Here is a 20,991-nt window from a genome sequence, read left to right as displayed (position 1 = left end):
TTATTTAAAAATTGTTTGTATTGATCTTAACGGTGGTATTGATTATTGATTATGCCTGTAGTTTTAGTTTTTTGCCATTAAGTCAAACAGTGACACAAGAAAATAGAAATAAAAACCGACGTGAACGAAGAAAACAAATCTGTTTTCTGAATATTTGATTTGACCTTATTTTAACACTCGTCATTTTAATAATAACTCAGCAGCAGCTGTGACATCATGACCACAGCAGAGACTGTAAAAATCAATTAAACTTTGTGACATCACTTCCTCCTCTCGGTGTGATGACGCGGAGTGACCGCGAGGCGGCGCTGCTGCACCTTCACAGTCTGAGACGCTGAAACCTGACCTGCCTCCCCCTCAGGCCTGCTCCTGCCTCCCCCTCAGGCCTCCTCCTCCTCCTCACCCCCGCTTCCTCACCATACTCCCCCTCAGTCTCCCCCCTCTGTCTCGCCCCCCCTCCTCCGGGGGAAGCGCGCGCTGCCAGAGCAGGCGGAGTCGGAAACGCGCAGCAGCGTCGGTCCGTCGTGTCTGCGGCTCCTCCGCGGCTTCTCTCGGTCTCCGTGTCGGCTGTCGGATCCTCCGGGAGCGGCGTCTTCCTCAAGCCCGCAGGAAAGCAGCGGATCTTCGGCCTCACGGACGGACGGACAGGGCAGGCGGCGCGGCGGGGACAGACCCGGCTCGGCTCGGCTCGGCTCTTCCTCCCCCCGCTGCGGTGGAAAAACCCGGACGGAGGCCCGCAGTGTGCGCTCAGCCTCCCGCAGGCCTCCGGCCCGGACTCCCGCTTTTCTCCCGGAAAATGGACGGATTCACCGGCAGTTTAGGTGAGTCTCAGCCGCCGCTCGCGCCCCGCAGATCACCTGGTCACCTGTCCGTGCAGCGGCGGGACGGGGAGAGCCGCACGCGCCTCTGGCGGCTTTACACGTGTCACTGCTGTATTTATCAAAAAGAGTCCGCACCGCCCCTCCGGCGGCTGCAGGGCCACAAAACCAACAGCTCCTCCTGAAGGAGACTCTCCAGAGTCCTGGACCCCAAAAGATAAAGACCGGGATCTGTTCGAGACCAGCAGAGACCAGCGGGGCATCAGTTAGACCAAAACCCAACATGAGTCCGACCAGAACATTATATTGGTTCTGTTCAATATTCACTGTGTGTGTGTGTGTGTGTGTGTGTGTGTGTGTGTGTGTGTGTGTGGACTCTGATCAGCAGAACAACGACTCAGGAAATTATTTATTTATTCATGTAGTCTCACCTCGTGCGTGTGGTGTGTGTGTGTGTGTGTGTGTGTGTGTGTGTGTGTGTGACTGAGAGAGAGTATTTCAGGAAGTAGTCAGAGCCGGTGGCTGCAGTAAATACACAGATCAATCACAATGTTAAATCCACTGACCGTTGAAACATTGATCATCTCCTCACAATGACTGCTGGGAGACAAACACACACACACACACACACACAAAACCCAACAGTACAAACTGTTCAGAAAAACAATATCAATCTGATCAATCACACATGAACCATGTCAGTGGTTTATTGTGATTGATCGTGTCAGTGGTTTATTGTGATTGATCGTGTCAGTGGTTTATTGTGATTGATCGTGTCAGTGGTTTATTGTGATTGATCGTGTCAGTGGTTTATTGTGATTGATCGTGTCAGTGGTTTATTGTGATTGATCGTGTCAGTGGTTTATTGTGATTGATCGTGTCAGTGGTTTAATGGGATCGATCAGGTCCGTGGGTAAATGGGATTGATTGGGTCAGTGGCTTCATTGTGGTTGATCAATATGGTACCGATGTCAGAGTGACATCAGCAAATCAATATAAAAAGCAACAGATTTATCTGGTCTGAACTGGGAGCTTTATGGGTAAAATGCTCAGATTAAATGACTGAAGCAGTTTAAACTGTCATCAATAACGATACTGACAGATGATAGACGGCTCTTTCAGCAGCTGATTGATTGATTGATTGATTGATTTATCATGTCGCAGTAATCAGTGAGAGCAGCTTGACATCATGAAATCGACTCTTCACAAGTTGCAGATAAACAGTTCAGCAGTCAGATTCATCTTTTCACCTGAACACAACAAAGGAAGTGATGTCATCGCTCCTGCAGGTGAGATGTTCTGTGTCCGTCCCTGAAGGTTTCTGAGACGAGTCACCTGAACCACGAGATAATTTCAGTCGGACGTGAAGACTGTCGCACCTACAGTCAGTCAGTTCATAGGTCCTGACCTGATTTGAAGGTTCTGACCTGGTTTGAAGGTTCTGGTTGGATCCAGGTTTATGGGTCAGTATTATAGATGAGGGAATACATGTTCTCAGAGAAGGTCCTCTTAAGTATGGAGAGAAAAATGTGTGTCTGTGTGTGTTTGAGTAAAAAATGTGGGTTTCCCTCCCTGTTGTTGTTGGAGTCAGCTGAACTCAATTACTGTGTGTGTGTGTGTGTGTGTGTGTGTGGGCAGACATGCAGACACATGCAGCGTCTGCAGGACTGAACAGTTTTTCTGCTCACGTTTAATCATTTCAACACACTGTTAGTCTCTGATCAGTTCCTTATTGATCAGCTCCGTGACTGATCGGTGATCTGCTCTCTGCATGTCATCACGGCGAAGTCATATGTGTAGATTGGCGTAGATGAACATATATTAAGATTAGTGTGTCTCCGTCTCTGTAGATGACAGTATGTCTGGAGCGAGCGTCTCAGATGTCAACGACCGTCTTTCTGCTCTGGAGCTTCGTGTTCAGCAGCAGGAAGACGAGTTGACGGTGATGAAAGCAGCTCTCGCTGACGTCCTTCGCCGCCTCGCTGCCTCTGAGGTCTCCGCTGCCTCTTCAACGAAGAAACAACATGGAGGGAAAGGTAACGTTCCCTTTCTTAATTATTTGATCTTGATCATTCTGTCACTTGGGGATGTCCGGCCTCAGAGGCTCTCTAACCCCAAAGTTAACAGGATAGCTGAGCTAAGAAAACACAAATAACAGCTGAGTTAAAGAGTGACTGCATGTTCAGTGTTTAACTGGTCGTGGTGTAGCGAGCGGGCTGGTTACGCTCAGTGCTGACGGTGTGCTGCCCCCTGCAGGCGGCGCTGCACTGCGTGAAGCGTACTCGATGTCCTGCATCGCTAACGGAGGAACATCTGGACGAAAGAGAGACTCCACCTCCGTCACCAGGAAGGAGACGCTGTCGTCTGCTGCCAAGAGGTAAACACAGATTGTTAGTAAGGGTGCCTGTTGGGGTCATTTTGAGGTTGTTTTTAATTTTTTTGTATAAATTTGTGTTTTTTTTATTAATTGATGATTTTTCTTCACAGAGCACTGTATCTGCAGACCAGATCACATTAATTGGGTTTATTGATATAATCAATAACTTAACTGTTTGGACATTATTTACATGGTGTCCAGTGCTCCCAGTATAAACCAGTGAAACCAGAATTACTGCAGTAAAGACTATTCAGTAGAATCAGTTTCTGGTTGCTCATAGACTTGGTCCAGTCCCATGGGAGAGGGGAATCGGCAGAAACAATAGAATCAGTAGAAATACAGCAGAATCAATGTGTTCTGGTCTCTCATGGTCCTGGTTTTGTCCACAGTGGAGCAGACAGGAAGGAGGAGGTCAGCAGCCAGCGGTCTCTGATGGATTTTGTTGGTTTGAGTCACTGAAGTAAACACAGTAGAACCAGTAGAAATACAGTAGAAGCAGTCAATGTAGAGTAGAACCAGTAGAACCAGTAGAATCTGTGGTAGGTGGTCTCTCATGGTCCTGGTTTTGTCCACAGTGGAACAGACAGGAAGAAGGAGGTCAGCAGCCAGCGGTCTCTGATGGAGGAGATCCAAGAGCGTGAGGAGTCTCCTCGCCCAAAGGACTCGGCCCCCTCTCCCTCCTCTCCCCACCCTCCCCAGACCCCCCAGACCCCCCAGACCCCCCAGAGACCCGCTCAGTCTGCTGACAGCAGTAAAGGCCACGTCCCTCCAAAAAGGTTCCACTTTGTGATCTGTCGGCTGCTTCTAACTCACTTCCTGCTGACGCTTCTCTGACATCACTCTGTGAGTGGTTACTAACCCCTCCCCCGAGGGCCCACAGTCCACCCACACCTGAGTACCTGACCAGCTCAGGTGTCTCCTGGGGATCCTGGCGCCTCCTGAGACCTTCTGTAGCTCCAGAAGGTGTCAGGAAGGTCTGGTTCCTGGAGATCCTCTTTCTTGCTGGTGAAAAGCTTTAACTGTGTGTGTTTTTATCCAACCACTAACATTTTCTTCTCCTGAAGACTTCACCTCCTCTAACTAGACTTTCCTGAGACCCTCGAGCCTACCGAGGCCTCCAAGTTAACCTGTAGTCCCTCTTGGTCTCCTGCAGATCCAGGGGTTTCCTGAGGACTCCTGGTTAACTTGGAGGCCCCTGAGGTCTCATGGGAGTCCTGGAACGTCCCGCCTCCTCGTCCCCTCCGGCTCCTCTTTACTGTTTGCTGCTAGAGAGTTCAGACTGGACTGCGTGTGTTTTAAAGACTGACCTGTTCTCCTCCCAGCTTCACCTGAGGACCTCCTCTTCCTCTTCCTCTTCCTCTTCCTCTTCCTGTTCAGGCCTTCTGCAGTTCAGCTCACTAACCTCCTGCTGGATCGTGTTGAACTCTGAGTCACTGAGATTTTAATGATTTTTGAAGCTGAACCGAAGCCGTTCTTCACAGTTTGCTGGTAAAAGCAGGACGGTTGTCACACATTATATCACTGATGATGAGTTCCAGATGTGACTGTGCTTCTACACACAGACACAGTGGAGCTCAGAACAAATCAATCCATAATCAATAAAACACGTTGAACTGATCTGGAGATAAATCGAGATGAAGCTCAGTGACTTGGAGTGCCCCCCCTCCTCTTCCCCCTCCTCTTCCTCCTCCTCCTCCTCCTCCTCATCATGTTACAGCATGTGTGTGTGTGTGTGTGTGTGTGTGTGTGTGTGTGTTCAGGGGGCCCAGTGTGAAGCGGTCCTCAGGTATGGAGCGTTCTCAGAGCAGCACCTGGGACTCTTCAGAGGACAACAGGAACAAACTGGTGAAGGCTGCGTCCACCTCGAAGCTGCTCGCCAAAGTGGTGAAGAACGCTGAGAGGTACACACACACACACACACACACACACACACACACACACACACAGACACACCTACACACACACTTACACACACACACCGACACAGACACACCTACACACACACTTACACACACACACCGACACAGACACACCTACACACCCACACAGACACACCTACAGACACACCTACACACCCACACAGACACACCTACAGACACACCTACACACCCACACAGACACACCTACAGACACACCTACACACACACACAGACACACCTACACACACACACACAGATACACCTACACGCACACACACACATTGATTGATTGATTGATTGATTGATTGATTGATTGCCTCTTTTCAGGCACAAAGACCCGGTGGTCAGTCAAGGTAAATATATTTTTATTATCCCAATCATGAAGGTACCATAGTCTTCATCATCATCATCATCATCATCATCATCATCATCATCATCATCATCATCATCTGTAACAGCCAATAGGAGGGCAGATTTCAGCAATGCAGCTTTAAGACATTTAAAAATATTTCAACAGGAATCCTGTAACGACTGATGATGATGTCGTTGTTGTTGATGATCCTGTTTTGTTTGTTGTCCTTTGTGTTTGTGTTGCTATTGTTGTTGTTTATGTCTATTTGATTGTTTGTTTGGTTGTTGTTTGTGTTGTTTATGCTGATGTCGGTGTTTGTTTGTGTTGCTGTTGTTGTGTTGCTGTTTGTGTTGTTTTGTTGCTGTTGTTTGTTTGTGTTGCTGTTGTTGTGTTGCTGTTTGTTGTTTTGTTGCTGTTTGTTTGTGTTGTTGTTGTGTTGCTGTTTGTTTATGTTGTTGTTGTTGTGTTGCTGTTTGTTTTGTTGCTGTTTGTTTGTGTTGCTGTTGTTGTGTTGCTGTTTGTGTTGTGTTGTCGCTGTTGTTTGTGTTGTTGTGTTGCTGTTTGTTGTTTTGTCGCTGTTTGTTTGTGTTGCTGTTTGTGTTGTTTTGTCGCTGTTGTTTGTGTTGTTGTTGTGTTGCTGTTTGTGTTGTTTTGTCGCTGTTGTTTGTGTTGTTGTTGTTGTGTTGCTGTTTGTGTTGTTTTGTCGCTGTTTGTGTTGTTGTTGTTGTGTTGCTGTTTGTGTTGTTTTGTCACTGTTGTTTGTGCTGTTGTTGTTGTGTTGTTTGTGTTGTTTTGTCGGTGTTTGTGTTGTTGTTGTTGTGTTGCTGTTTGTGTTGTTTTGTCACTGTTGTTTGTGTTGTTGTTGTGTTTATGTTTCTGAGTGACACTGTGTTTGTCTCAAACCAGCCAAAATGTCGACCCGAGAGAAAAACAGCCAAGCTGGTGAGTCCTGATGAGTCGACTGTGTGAGCGAGCTAGCAGGCTAACAACAGGCTAACAACAGGCTAACAACAGGCTAATAACAGGCTAACATGCTAATAGCAGCTTAATTTGCGCTTCCTGTTTCTGCTCTGGATCGATCACATCTTTCTCTCCCTCTCTGCTTTACGTCAGAAGCCTCGCTCACCCACCTGCTCTCTCTCCTTCAGCTTGATCAGGTGATGGCACACCTGTCTGTGGCTCCGCCCCTGCTTGTCTTTACCTCCATAGAAGGTCGAACATTTTGCTACCTGAGATAATTAAATTAATTGGATCAGTGAAACAAAAAACCCGCCCACCCTTTAAACATGAAGCATTTTATTGGAAGCTGTCAGTTTGTTTGACAGGTTATGTGACATCATCATGTTTGCGATTCTGTGGAGGTAAACAACGATGCAGCAGGTGTTTCTGTCTCACCTGCTTCACCTGCACGGCATCAGTGCTTCCTCACCTGTCCCTCACCTGTGTGTCTGACTCTTGTTTGCTCTTTAACCAATCAGAACAGACTGAGTTTTCAAGTTGTGTGATCTGATTGGATGCAGCCAACACAGATAAATAATAACAACACAGAACCTGATCAGAGCTGGATCGATCTCATCGATTGGTTTAGAGCTCCGTATCAGCTGATCAGTAAATGTCAATGAGCTCATTTAGAGACAGTGTTACTCACATGTTGACCTTTAACAGTGAACCAAATCTTTATGAAACACGTTTGTTTACATTATTTCTTTTAATTGTTGAAAAGAGTTAAAGACGACAGTATTCTATCTTATAATATTGATGATTGATTGATTAACCAAATCCAGTTTGTATCCAAACGACCATAATTAGAGAAATCACAGACACGTTGTCATTGTGCGTCTCTCAGTTTTGGGTTTGTTGTATTACAGTGTCTTTACTCGATCAGCTGATGGTTCGTCATCAGTCGTTATCCTGTCGTCCGTCTGTCTCCGTCTGATATGTTTTTAAATCTCTCATGAACAAATGTTTTCCCTTCAACACGTTTCTGTGTTTGTCTGCTGTTTCAGAGGGAAACCACATCAAGATGTTCATGCGTGGTCGACCGATCACCATGTTCATCCCGTCAGACGTGGAGAACTACGACGATGTTCGGACTGAACTCCCGTCAGAAAGACTAAAGCTGGAATGGGTGTATCCTTCACTCTGTACAGGAGCACTGATGATTCATAACAATCAGTGTCAGTTGAAAATTAAACATAATAGTGCTGACTGAAAATAACCAGCTAAAGTAATTCTTGAGGTTAAATGATAAAAATATATTCATGAGTCCTGATTTACATTCAGCATTCAACAAACAGACAGAAGAGAGTCGTCTGCATACAACGATAAAACAACGAGGTTACAGATGATGAGTCACAAAGACTGAATATCCAGGTGTTAACCAGGTGTGTGCCAGGTTTGTCCTTGACTTCCTGCAGGTATGGTTACCGTGGCAGAGACTGCAGAGCGAACGTTTACCTCCTCCCAACCGGAGAGATAGTTTACTTCATCGCCTCCGTTGTGGCTTTGTTTAACTATGAAGAACGGACGCAGAGACATTACCTCGGACACACCGACTGTGTCAAGTGGTGAGAAAACACTTACACCACAATCATCTGCTGCTCTCCTATTGGCTGGTGTGTGGTGACGTGTGTGATGTCATGTCTTTGTCTCTGTCCCTCAGTTTGGCAATCCATCCTGATAAGATCCGGATCGCAACAGGACAGATTGCAGGAGTGGACAAAGATGGACGGGTGAGGACAAAGACTTACATCTGAATGTGATGATGAAGTACAACCAAACAAACGTGTTTTAATCTTTTTGACATCTTGTGAAGGCTCAACAGTGAAAGTGATGAAGGTTGAACGGACAAATTAACTCGTCACAATCTGTCATGTAACTTTTGTCTCCAGCCGCTGCAGCCTCACGTTCGTATCTGGGACAGCGTCAGTCTGTCGACTCTGCAGGTCATCGGTTTGGGAACATTCGAGCGAGGAGTCGGCTCGCTGGCTTTTTCTAAAGCTGTAAGTATTACCCAGGTGCATGATGGGAACTGTAGTTCTGTAACATATAGACCATGCTGCTCACATATAAGACTTCACATTCAGACATCACTGAAAACATGGTCGATGGCTGCATTTACACCTGTCTGTCTCACACCTGTCTGTCTGTCTGTCTCATACCTGTCTGTCTCACACCTGTCTGTCTGTATGTCTGTCTGTCTGTCTGTCTGTCTGTCTCACACCTGTCTGTCTGTCTGTCTGTCTCATACCTGTCTGTCTCACACCTGTCTGTATGTCTGTCTGTCTGTCTCACACCTGTCTGCATGTCTGTCTGTCTGTCTCACACCTGTCTGTCTGTCTGTCTGTCTCACACCTGTCTGTCTGTCTGTCTGTCTCATACCTGTCTGTCTGTCTCACACCTGTCTGTCTCATACCTGTCTGTCTGTCTCACACCTGTCTGCATGTCTGTCTGTCTGTCTCACACCTGTCTGTCTGTCTCACACCTGTCTGTATGTCTGTCTGTCTGTCTCACACCTGTCTGTCTGTATGTCTGTCTCACATCTGTCTGTCTGTCTGTCTGTCTCACACCTGTCTGTCTGTCTCACACCTGTCTGTATGTCTGTCTGTCTGTCTCACACCTGTCTGTCTGTATGTCTGTCTCACATCTGTCTGTCTGTCTGTCTGTCTCACACCTGTCTGTATGTCTGTCTGTCTGTCTCACACCTGTCTGTATGTCTGTCTGTCTCACACCTGTCTGTATGTCTGTCTCACACCTGTCTGTCTGTCTCACACCTGTCTGTATGTCTGTCTGTCTGTCTCACACCTGTCTGTCTGTCTCACACCTGTCTGTATGTCTGTCTGTCTGTCTCACACCTGTCTGTCTGTATGTCTGTCTCACATCTGTCTGTCTGTCTGTCTGTCTCACACCTGTCTGTATGTCTGTCTGTCTCACACCTGTCTGTATGTCTGTCTCACACCTGTCTGTCTGTCTGTCTCACACCTGTCTCTGTCTCTTTCAGGACTCTGGTCAGCACCTGAGTGTTATTGACGACTGTAACGATCACATGTTGACGGTTTGGGATTGGCAGAAGAAGTCAAAGATCGCTGAGATCAAGGTGAACAACAAACAACACAGTTGTCATACTGGACTTGAACTGGGTTTAACTGGTCCTGACTGGGTTTAACTGGTCCTGACTGGTGTCGCTCTCTTTCAGACCACTAACGAGGTGGTCTTGGCCGTGGAGTTCCACCCCACCGACCCAAACACCATCGTGACTTGTGGAAAGTCCCACATCTTCTTCTGGACCTGGACTGGGACCTCACTCGCTCGTAAACAGGGAATCTTTGGGGTAAGAAGATTATATATTTATTTTACTTGTGGTCTCTATATTAGTTACTATTTAAAGAAACAAACAAGGTTTTATCGGCATGTTCTCTCTAATATTTGGATCCTTTTCTAATAGAAAACAAAACTTTTTTTTAGAGTTTAAAACTGTGAATCAGATTCAACTCTATCTGTCTTTATGTAAAGTTGAAGGAAAACCTTTGACCTGATCTTAATTATCTATTTTTAACTCTGATTTATTAACAAAATAGGTGCATTTATCTGATCTTTGAAGTGCATTTGTTTTTGGATTTGTTCTGATCAGAATAACTAACCTCAGTTAAGTCCAGGGACAAGTGTTGTTGTCAATGTGCTACACAAACCTAACTGATGTGTCTGTCAGAGTTACAGTATCAAAACATCAGACTGATCAATAAAAATACTGATCAAAATGGATAATCTGTGTGTTTGTTAAAGAATCTGACCTGAAGGATTAAATTGACTGAAAGATGAATGGGGTTTGGTGGAGCAGACTGAAACAAAGTCAATATGAGGAATTTAATCTTCAGAGAAACAGGAAGTTCCACCCAGCTGAACACAAAGGAACAAACCTTCAGAATAAAAGTTTCACACGTTAAGAAGAATCATATGAAAAATGTTTTCAGATCAGAGTGACGATGGCCGACGGCTTCGTTCAGTCCACAGAACATTTCACTGTCGGACACACAGAACTGTACAGTGCCAACTGTGAATCAACCCAGTTTTATAGTTTTCATGGTTTTTAGTTTGACTTTCGTCTTAAACGCCAGTTAGACCGTCAGACAAAGAAACCACAGAAGCAGAAAAGGACCAGAATGCAGGACTGAAGTCGTCCTGGTCTGTGGTCCTGCGCTGCCTTTGACCCAGTTTATTGTTGTGTCTGCAGAAATACGAGAAGCCAAAGTTCATCCAGTGTCTGGCCTTCCTGAGTACTGGAGACATCCTGACTGGAGACTCTGGAGGAATCCTGCTGGTCTGGACCAGGAGCTCCGCTGAGACCCCCACAGGGAAGGGACCCCGAGGTGAGCATCGGCTGAAAACTGATGTACATGTACATGTGAGGCAGGTTGAAGAAAGACAGTTATCAGCTGCGTTTAAGAAACTCTCATTGAACGTTGCTCTTGATCTCAGTGAATGTGTGTGTGAGTGTGTGTGGTTGCTCTCAGCTGTTACCATGACCTGAGTTCCTGCAGGTGAGGAAACAAATCCTGATAGATTTGAGTAAAACATTTAACATCAACACAGGAAATTAAAACAATAGAAATAAAAAACTGACCTGAGATCAGTGAAACACTGAAGAGAGAACACAGAGAAGTGTGTGAGTGAGTGTGTGTGTGAGTGTGTTGGCGCAGTTTCAGTAATGGTTTTAGTGACACGTTGCTAAACTGGTTTCAACAGGAGCGCTGCCAAGAATTAAACGTTTTTCAGGTGAAGTTCTTCACTGGAACCAGATCAGAGTTCTTCAGAGTGTCGGCGGCAGATTAACAGACTGAACATGTTGAGGTCCAACAACAGACTTCACACCAGGAGACACAAACATTTACACAAGTTTAACGTTCATGTTGTTAACACACTGAACATAATAAATTTGGCCTCCAGCAGTGGATTTGTTTTAACAGGAAACCTGAAGAAACAGGAAGTGTTTTCTGTGTGATCTGCTGCCTCCTGCTGGCTGCTGCAGGAACTACACAGGAAACACCTGAAACATGAAGCGTGTGGATGAACACACACACTGCAGCATAAACTACTGTTTAATTTAAATTCTGTGAGGAAACATACCTCCATCTTTAAGAACAGTTCAGTTCAGTGTGACTCACCTTTTTGTGTGTGTGTGTGTGTGCAGCGTTTCAGATCAGCCGGCAGGTGAAAGGTCACGAGGGCAGTGTGTTCTGTATGTGCGAGATGAGGAGCGGCACTCTACTGACCGGAGGAGGAAAAGACCGAAAAATCATTCTGTGGGACCACGAACTGCGAGCTGACCGCGACATCGAGGTCTCACACGCACACACGACACGCACACACACACACACACACACACACACACGTCAGAAGCCGCCTGCTGCAATTTCAGTCAAAAATGTAGTAAGTAAGAAAAATGGGGGTAACATGACTGACATGTGTTAACAGGTCCCGGATCAGTATGGAACCATCAGAGCCGTGTCTGAAGGGAAGGGGGACGAGTTTCTGGTCGGGACCTCTCGAAACTTCATCCTCAGAGGAACCTTCAATGATGGCTTCCTGGTGGAGGTCCAGGTGAGACCATGTGACATCATCATGATGTCATCATGATGTAATATGTCCAGGCTCTCTGTGTGTTTGTTGCGATGTGTTCAGGCTCTCTGTGTGTTTGTGTTGTGTTGTGTCAAGGCTCTCTGTGTGTTTGTTGTGATGTGTTCAGGCTCTCAGTAGATTTGTGTTGTGATGTGTTCAGGCTCTCAGTAGGTTTGTGTTGTGATGTGTTCAGGCTCTCAGTAGGTTTGTGTTGTGATGTGTTCAGGCTCTCAGTAGGTTTGTGTTGTGATGTGTTCAGGGTCACACAGACGAGCTGTGGGGCTTGGCGTCTCACCCGTCCAGAGAGATGTTTCTGACGTGTGCTCAGGACCGGCTCGTCTGCCTCTGGAACGCGGTGGATCACAGTCTTCAGTGGAGCCGCACACTGGAGGTGAGGCGGACTGATGATTGGTGGACTCATTATCAAAAGAATGATTGACAGATGATTGACAGCTTTGTCCCGCCCCCAGGAACATGGTCACTGTGCAGACTTCCATCCCAGCGGAGCCGTGGTTGCCATAGGAACACACTCAGGAAAGTAAGTACAACTATTAATTGTTAATCCATCATCGTCTAACTGGTATACCTGTGTCATGGTGGTCTAACTGGTCTACCTGTATCATGGTGGTCTAACTGGTCTACCTGTCTCAGGTGGTCTAACTGGTCTACCTGTATCATGGTGGTCTAACTGGTCTACCTGTATCATGGTGGTCTAACTGGTCTACCTGTATCATGGTGGTCTAACTGGTCTACCTGTCTCAGGTGGTACGTTCTGGACGCTGAGACCACGGACCTGGTAGCGATCCACACCGACGGGAACGAGCAGCTCTCTGTGATGCGCTTCTCTGAAGGTGGGTGGAGTCATGTGAAGTGATCCAGGTTATGATCTCTGCTCTAAGACAACATTATGAGATAGGTGAACTACATGTCCCATGATGCTCCTCTCTGTGTTTGCAGATGGCAGTCTGCTGGCTGTTGGATCTCATGATAACTTTATTTACCTTTACACCGTCTCCGACAGAGGACGCAAGTACAGCCGCTATGGGAAGTGCACCGTAAGTCTGACGAGTCCTCTTCTTTTAAATATAATCTGAAACACAATGAGGACGGATTGATTCAAACTGAGAAGGAGATCAATGAAGTTCAAAGCCAACGGAGAGCGAAATTACAGCGGCAGGAAGAAAACATGTAACATCTACTCTGTAACTTGAAGATAAAATGAAGGAGACAGAAGTCAGACTTGTCTGCTGGTGTCCTCTGGTCAGATTTATATTAAAACTTACAAATGTATGATTAAGAGGTCGCCTCCTATTGGACGACGTTTTCACTTAAGCAACTTTTAAGGTGATGATGATGTTGAGTTACCTGAATGTTTCCACAGGGACATTCCAGCTACATCACACACCTGGACTGGTCACCCGACAACAACTTCATCATGTCCAACTCTGGAGACTATGAGATCCTCTACTGTGAGTACTCTGATTACACTGCACTACTGTAGTACTGTGAGGTACACTGTGTACCTGTGTACCTGTGTCGTCATGTGACAGGTGTGTGTTTTCAGGGGATGTTCCAAACGGCTGCAAACTGATCCGGAATCGATCAGAGTGCAAAGACATCAACTGGGCGACGTACACCTGTGTCCTTGGATACCACGTATTCGGTAAGCACACCTTCACACCTGTACCTGAGAGCAGAGCTGTTTGTTTTCACATCTGATATTTTTGACAAACAATTTCTAATGCCTTTGTTTGTTCCTATTTCATTGTGTGTGTGTGTGTGTGTGTGTGTGTTAGGTGTGTGGCCGGAGGGTTCAGACGGCACCGACATCAACGCTCTCATCAGATCTCACAACAGGAAGGTGATCGCTCTAGCCGACGACTTCTGTAAAGTTCACCTGTTCGCCTACCCGTGCTCCACGCCAAAGGTGAGAAAACGACAAAACGATCAATTGTTCATTGGATCTGTTGACTTGAAAGTTTTCTTGTATGGTTCTTACTGATCCTGTTTCAGCTGTCATGATCAAATATAAACAAGCTGAGGACCAATCGATCAATAATCTGTGTGTGTGTGTGTGTGTTACAGGCTCCCAGCCATAAGTACAGTGCCCACAGCAGTCATGTGACCAACGTCAGCTTCCTGTATAAAGACAGTCACCTGATCTCGACGGGGGGGAAGGACACCAGCATCATGCAGTGGCGCTTGGTGGAGAAAGCTTCGCTCTCTCTCACTGACAGCCTCCTCTCTAACTCCGCCCCACACAGGGCGGAGCCTGTATTCACCCCTCCCTCTATTGATAAAGCCACACCCACGCAGGGACCTGTCCCTCCTCCAACAGCCAACGGGACCCAGGAGCCCTCCCCGGACAGCCCGCCCCCGACAGAGTTAGCCCCACCTGTCTCTGAGTTAACCCCGCCCCGTTCCGAGTCGACTCCGCCCCCCTCGGACAGCACGGTGAGTCTGAAGGACAGCCTGGAGCCGAGCGACGACACGGCCACGCCCAGCGACGAGGGGCTGCCCCCACTCACCCCCCCCTCATAGACGAGTCTGTGAGTGTGTAGATGAGTGAGTGTTCTGGTACAGCTATCTTTGTGAGGACCAGGAGAGGTTGAGGACACTTTTACAAAGTGAGGACATTGAGTTTGTGTCGAACATTTAAACGTCTGTTCGAAGGGTCAGACCGAGTTTTTTAAAGACGGAGCAGTTAATTTAATGTGAACAGAAACATGTTGATGTGATTCAGGGTGACGTCACTTCATGAGGATTATTTTCTCTGAGCAGAAAGAATAAACTTCCATGAATAATAAATAAATAAATAAATCCACTTAGAACTCTGAAGCAAAGACTCTGCAGAACTTCTCCGACAATCATCACGTTTTTAAGTTTTCTTCAGTATCAAAGTAATCTATTATCTATTATCCATGAGTACACTGCAGACAGGAGCTGCAAACAGCTTATTCAGCACTCTGAATGGAGAAAAACATCTGACTACATGGAAACTAATCAACAGTTCTCAGTGGTCATCCTCGCAAAGATAGTCTGTGTGTGCGTGTGTGTGTGCGTAGCTGCAGTGTCAGGTTGTTTTCTAATCAATCAGCTGTTAAAATATACGTTCCTTCAGTTCAGCATGAGACGTCACAGTTTGAAATACCTGGAGCCTCTGATTTACCTGAGCAGAGACTAGAGGAGGAGCAGTTGCCTCACACACACACACACACACACACACACACACACACACACACACACACACACACACACACAAACAAACACACACATGGAAGTTGTTTCTGTTCTTTGAAATGTTGTTGGGGGTTAAAAAAACAAAAAACGGGAGTGTGAAAGAATGTTTCACTTTGATAAGGAAAGACTTAAAGGAAGAACAGGTGAGATGAGTCTCAGGTGTGTTGGGTAACGTTCCCTCCGACGACAGGAGCAGAGTAGAACAGGAAGTGTCCGCGGATCAGAGAGGACCCGCAAATGTCGGAAATGTCTTTTAAATTTCTTTTAAAAAACTTATTAACATTTTATTCCTTTGATATAAAGAAAAATACTTTTAATGATAATTGATTATTGGTTCCTAACAATTATTGATCAGAGGAATCACATAACACTGATAAGATTCATTTACTATTTGACTTTTATTTTGTTAAACTGCCAAACTCAACCCTTCTGAAGGATTTTCACAGTAAAAGTCCTCCTGAGAAGGGACAGTAGTCTGGTAGACTGTTATTGTGGAACTTGCAGGAAATATAAACAACAGGTGAGCTTCAGTCTGGAGCGGCTGGCTGCGGTCCAACAGTCCGATAACATTATGTCCTGTTCTAGGTGGGAAACGTCGTGATGTCAAAGAAAGATATGAAGAATTCATAAAAAACGGCCTGACTGCAGGTTAACTGTGGCAGCAAGGAATTGTGGGACAATGTTATTGCCCCTCTAGTGTTTCCTGTGCTGAAGGAGATAAGAAAGGAAACAGATCAGAGTTTTTCCTTCATGTCTGTTAATCACGACCACTTCAGGGTCATTTCACTCAGTCGGACTGTTGGACTGCAGCCTGAGGCTGAATTTAAAGTCACACTGAGAACAGGAAACAGGAAGTAAAGAGGTGGAAACAGGAAGTAAAGGTGTTAACAGTAACACAAAGTCAGCCTCCAGATTAAAAACTGTGACTCAGGTGTGTTTAAATAATCAGAGTCGACAGAGGAGTGAGACGTCTCTGTTAGAGGATCTCTGTCTGTATATACTGCAGATACCTGTGTGTATATTTCTGTTCACCACCAGGGGGCAGCAGCCCCTCAGCTACACTGTAAAAATACTCAGCCGCCCTTCACAGTCAACACTCACATCTCTCAGCCAATCAGGTCACAGGACATGCATGAGATCCTCTCCTCTGATTGGCTGGTTGTCAGTGACTCCCTGAATGACGGCTGATGATGTTTGTTTTTGTCTCTTTTGGACCATTTCTCTTCAAAATGTTTTCTGAATGTCATGATGTCATGATGATATCACTCCACGGGGAGGGGCCTTTTGAGGGAGGGGAGGGTGGGTCGTACATGGTTTTTGCCTTTTTAATACTCGTTATCTTTAATATCTTCATCTTTTCTACGCTCGTCTCTCTGAAGGGCTTGTACAGAGTTCAGGGACTCACCTGGTTGTTCAGGGAGGGCGGGGTCATGAGGGTGCAGGGTGGGTGGGGTTATTGGATGTAAGCGCGGGGCTGGGTTGTGGGATTTTCTGGATTAAAATGTTTATTTTTCAGTGATCAGTAATGACATTGATACCCATGATGATGATGATGATGATGTTCATGTGACTGTTTTGAGCCAATCATGTCTTCTCTCATGCATTCCTGTCAGATGACAGACTGTACTGAAGATTTCAACAAAAAAATGCAAATAAATGTTTTGAAAACTGATGATGTTTTTTCCTTCCTGCTGATGACGGCGAGAGGTCAGAGGTCAGAGGTATCCATGGTAACGTCTCCATGGTAACTGATGTTTCAACAGACCCGGGATCTGTTTCTGTTCTCCATCCTCCCCAACCTGAACAAGCTGCTCATCAACTCGATCAGTCAGAAGCATCTGACCAATCACAGACATGGACGAGTCTGCTGTCAGCATTTTATACAGAAGAGCAAAACATCAGAGAATAATTATAATCTCATGATCGTCATCAGTAATCTGGCTGATCACATTAATGCTGCCAGCTGAGTGTCGGAGGCTCAGATGTGATCAGGCTTTTCATGTTGTGTTGTGTTGCGGCTCTGGTCTATGTTGCGTGGCTCTGCACAGGTGAGGCAGTTGGACGTTCTCTGTTTTTATTGGCTGCTCATGAAACAACTTTAAAGGTGTGTTTCACCACCTGCTGTGAGCAGATGCTGCACTTCGTATAATCTGCAAATTCTTAGTCATTTCCTTCATTTACAGTCGGCTGCCTGATAATCAATTGTCAATTAATTATTATAAAATGTGTTTAAACATTTTTCCTTTCAGCAAACAGTTTAACCCATTGATAATCTGTTGTTGATAAAATCAGCTGACTCATTTGGAACTAAAAGAACAGATAAATTACACAAAGTTATTGAAACTCAGGATGTTTATTTAGTCTCTGACACAAACATCCACCGTGAACATTCAGGTTTATTCACTGAAACACCACACAGCATTCTGGGAAATCTCTCTCACAGTTTTATTTCACATCGTGTGGTTTGATGATGTCAGAGCTTCCTGGGCTGTGATTGGCTCATTTGTTGCAGCCGTTGCTGTGGCAGCAGGTCCAGCCTGGACTGGAGCAGCGGTCCAGCGTGATGCAGCCTTTCTCTCCATTATCTGCAGCAGCAAACAGGAAACACATCAGAGCCACACAACAGGTGTGTAAATCCACACGTGTCGTCACAAAGAGCAGCTGTAAACGTTTCCACACAGTCGGCTCATCAAATCTACATTCAAACGTTCCACATGAGCAGGTAGACGACTCACCTCTGGTGTAGCACGCCTGCTGGACTTTGCTGCGACAGTCCAGCAGCATGTTGTTGACCATGAGGAAGTCCTCGCCGTAACACTGGATGTGAAAATCCTTAGCTGCAACACAAACACACCTGTGATCACACCTGAGACAGTCTCACCTCCTCAGATCACATCCGGGACTGACCCGACTGTAACGAGACTCACAGTCAGGGAGAGTCGACGATCCCGCTGAAATAAAGAACCTCAGTACACTTTAAAGATACCTGGACACCTGGACTGAAGCACACACCTGGTCCACCTGTTCACTGATGCGTCAGTGTGAAGGTGTGTGCAGCCAATCAGACACAACGTGTCTGTTAGAAGAGTTCAGAGGTGCAGAATTAAAGTCTCTCTGCTCCTTAAAAACATTATTCTGATGTGCCAATAGAATCAATCTGCTGGTGTCAGCCAATAGAATCACTCCTCTGGTGTCAGCCAATAGAATCACTCCTCTGGTGTCAGCCAATAGAATCACTGTTACATGAACTCAGATCAGTCTGTTAGTTCTATTGACAATCACAAAGTTTCTGTGAGACAAAACTACTTTTCATCTGTTACATCACAAAGATTCACTGCAGGACTTTATTTAGTGTTTAACTGGGTCATGAGGAGGCCGGTGGTCAGCTGAAGCAGCTCTGCTGTGGCAGCGTAGCGTAGCGTAGCGTAGCGTAGCGCTCCACGAGTGTAAACATGAAGCTCATATACGTTTGATTTTACGACATGACATCTTCTTTAATTCAACAGTGCTGTCATAAATCATCATCAGTGACAGAGATGAGAGGTAAGAGTACAAACGACGTCGTTTAAAATGTGCTCTAACTCTAACTACAGTTCACACCTGTGCTGTTACTGACTGGTCTGTATTCCTGTCGACCCGCCTTCACCTCAAACACTTCAGTGTATAACTGTACCTGAGCAGAGCGGCAGCAGCAGCAGCAGCACCAAGTAAACCTTCATGTTCCTGTTTCTGTAGATCCGACTCAGCTGAAACTGAGACGAGCTAAACGAGGCCGGACTTTTATCTTGAGCTCACACACACACACACACACACACACACACACACACACACACACACACACACACAGATGGACAAACTGATAACTCATCTAAAGACAAACTGAACTGAACTCATTCAGACTCAGAAATGACGTCCACCATGTTTCAGTTCAACTCTTCAGCGTGTTGTTTGACTCGTGTCCACATGTCGGAGCAACTGAATCTCAGGTCGCTCCTGATGCCTGTACGTTAGTTTAAATCAGGATTAAAATAATATGAGTATAAATGCATTGTGTTTCTGCTGAGTCATCATAGTGCTGTGATTGGCTGCCAGATGATGACATCAGCAGTTTGTCTGCACTTTGAACAGTGATGTTGAACTTAAACCAACATCAGTTTGTCCCTCGCAGACTGTTTGTACCGATTCAGCTGATATCACCTCCTCACAGATCGATCAATATGTTTGTATCTGAAGTTTGATCACACATTTCATCAAAGAAAAATCTTTTTACGCCTGTTTTCTTCACTGGACATAAAATAAACAAAAAATACAACCACACACCTTCTGAATTTGACTCTCTGAGAGGTCTTTGAGCTTTAAGCTGAAAATCTCCACTTTTACTATCTGTGTTTTGCAGAAATGTACATAGCTGACATTTATTCTGGTGACTGGGTCGGCTAAGTCAAGAGGCAAATGGTTTTGTCATCATTAAACTCTGCGAGCAGTTCCAACAATCTGCCCGGATATATTCAAAATGACAAACATTTGAGGCTTTTCCAGCAGTTTTGGCCACGACGATTTGCTTTTCGATCAGCAGTTTTATAGGAGAAGCTCTACAATGTTAAAGTAACAGGTTTTGGTGACCGTTCAGCGTGACGGTTGGCTGTGTCGTCTTTATAATGACGTATTTCCACAGTCTGATATTTCAGACCATGCAGCCCAAAAAGCATTTTCCCGTCAGAGCTCCATTATAAAAGAGATGCCTGTAAAACTGCAGACACTGAGCAAGAACAGCCGACATCGCCTGTGACTCTTTCTGTTCTGTGAGTTTGATCCATGAAGGTTTTCTATTTGTAAAACCTCCAATGAGCTGAAAACAGCATCTTAAATCTGTGACGTCATCACACTGTAAAGTATACATCATGAACTAAAACTGAAGTGGCAACTTCACAATAAACATTATCTTTATAAATGGTTTATGAAGACCTTCATTGTTTGTTAACTGTGCAGTGACAACTCACTCAAGTTTAATTATCTATTACTTTACCTTTTCTTAATGAAAGTTAGTTTTAAGTGTTACTGATAATTGTAGGCAGGTACCATCACAGAAACATGTAGGGTTACAACTAACAATGAATTTGATCACAGTTTGATCTTCTGCTTAATTACACCGGTCAGCTGTCAGCTGGTTTCTGCTGAATGTTCGTGTCCCGTAATTGTGTTTTAATTTTTATCCTCGCCCTAAAATATCAATCAATATGTTATTTGTGTCTGCGGACCCCCCTTCAGTTCCCACTAATTTGGACTATTCCATCGTACTGCGCATGTGCAGAAATGATTCAGGAAGTCAGTAGCAAAACAAAGTTGATGGCGCGAAAAACAAACAACAATGAAGCGAAGTTACTGCAGCGGGACAGAAAAACGGAGGAAGCGGCAGGAAAACAGAAGGTTTGTGGCGAAACTACCGAAGGTGACGAGCTTTTTCACGGCGGCCATTACAGATGACAACGTTACTGAACGGCAGTAAGAAGGCGGCGCTCCTTGTGTTAGCATGAGCGGTGCTAACGGGGAGGAGCTGCCCGCTGCTGCAGTGTCAGCCCGGGGAACATGGCGGCGCTGCTGCCGCTTCATGCTGGAGGAGGCTGCGGCTGAAGAGCCGAGATCCTCCATGAGGAGAACAACTGGTGAGTG

General features: G+C 45.6%; 1 protein-coding gene across 3 annotated transcripts; it reads left to right on the top strand.

Moving 5' to 3' along the window:
* The first annotated feature begins 51 nt into the window (after positions 1-51).
* Positions 52-16,993, top strand: LOC119033266 (echinoderm microtubule-associated protein-like 4). Of its 3 annotated transcripts, XM_037123145.1 has the most exons (24): positions 797-821; positions 2,669-2,854; positions 3,075-3,195; positions 3,771-3,971; positions 4,956-5,096; positions 5,442-5,467; positions 6,373-6,408; positions 7,473-7,596; positions 7,884-8,033; positions 8,129-8,198; positions 8,358-8,468; positions 9,467-9,562; positions 9,662-9,796; positions 10,697-10,832; positions 11,654-11,802; positions 11,938-12,063; positions 12,341-12,472; positions 12,552-12,619; positions 12,844-12,932; positions 13,039-13,136; positions 13,463-13,550; positions 13,646-13,744; positions 13,878-14,008; positions 14,167-16,993. In XM_037123145.1, exons 1-24 carry the CDS (start codon positions 797-799, stop codon positions 14,620-14,622), a joined length of 2,994 nt encoding a protein of 997 aa, XP_036979040.1. In that variant the 3' UTR covers positions 14,623-16,993. The 3 variants fall into 3 exon arrangements, with proteins under 3 accessions (XP_036979041.1, XP_036979042.1, XP_036979040.1); XM_037123146.1 differs by lacking the exon at positions 6,373-6,408 and having other exon boundaries at positions 52-821; XM_037123147.1 differs by lacking the exon at positions 3,771-3,971 and having other exon boundaries at positions 52-821; positions 14,167-14,622.
* The last annotated feature ends 3,998 nt before the right edge of the window (positions 16,994-20,991 follow it).

This window comes from Acanthopagrus latus, chromosome 15, assembly GCF_904848185.1.
Source record: "Acanthopagrus latus isolate v.2019 chromosome 15, fAcaLat1.1, whole genome shotgun sequence".
Classification (NCBI taxonomy): domain Eukaryota; kingdom Metazoa; phylum Chordata; class Actinopteri; order Spariformes; family Sparidae; genus Acanthopagrus; species Acanthopagrus latus.
Note: the sequence above shows the minus strand (reverse complement) of the source record. Positions and strands in the feature narration are given on the sequence as shown.

Excerpts from the sequence above, each read along its gene's own strand:
- LOC119033266 (XM_037123145.1), top strand. The coding sequence starts at position 797 with ATGGACGGATTCACCGGCAGTTTAG. Across the intron at positions 12,620-12,843 it reads ATAGGAACACACTCAGGAAA|GTGGTACGTTCTGGACGCTG; the intron begins GTAAGTACAACT and ends TACCTGTCTCAG. Across the intron at positions 13,551-13,645 it reads AGACTATGAGATCCTCTACT|GGGATGTTCCAAACGGCTGC; the intron begins GTGAGTACTCTG and ends GTGTGTTTTCAG.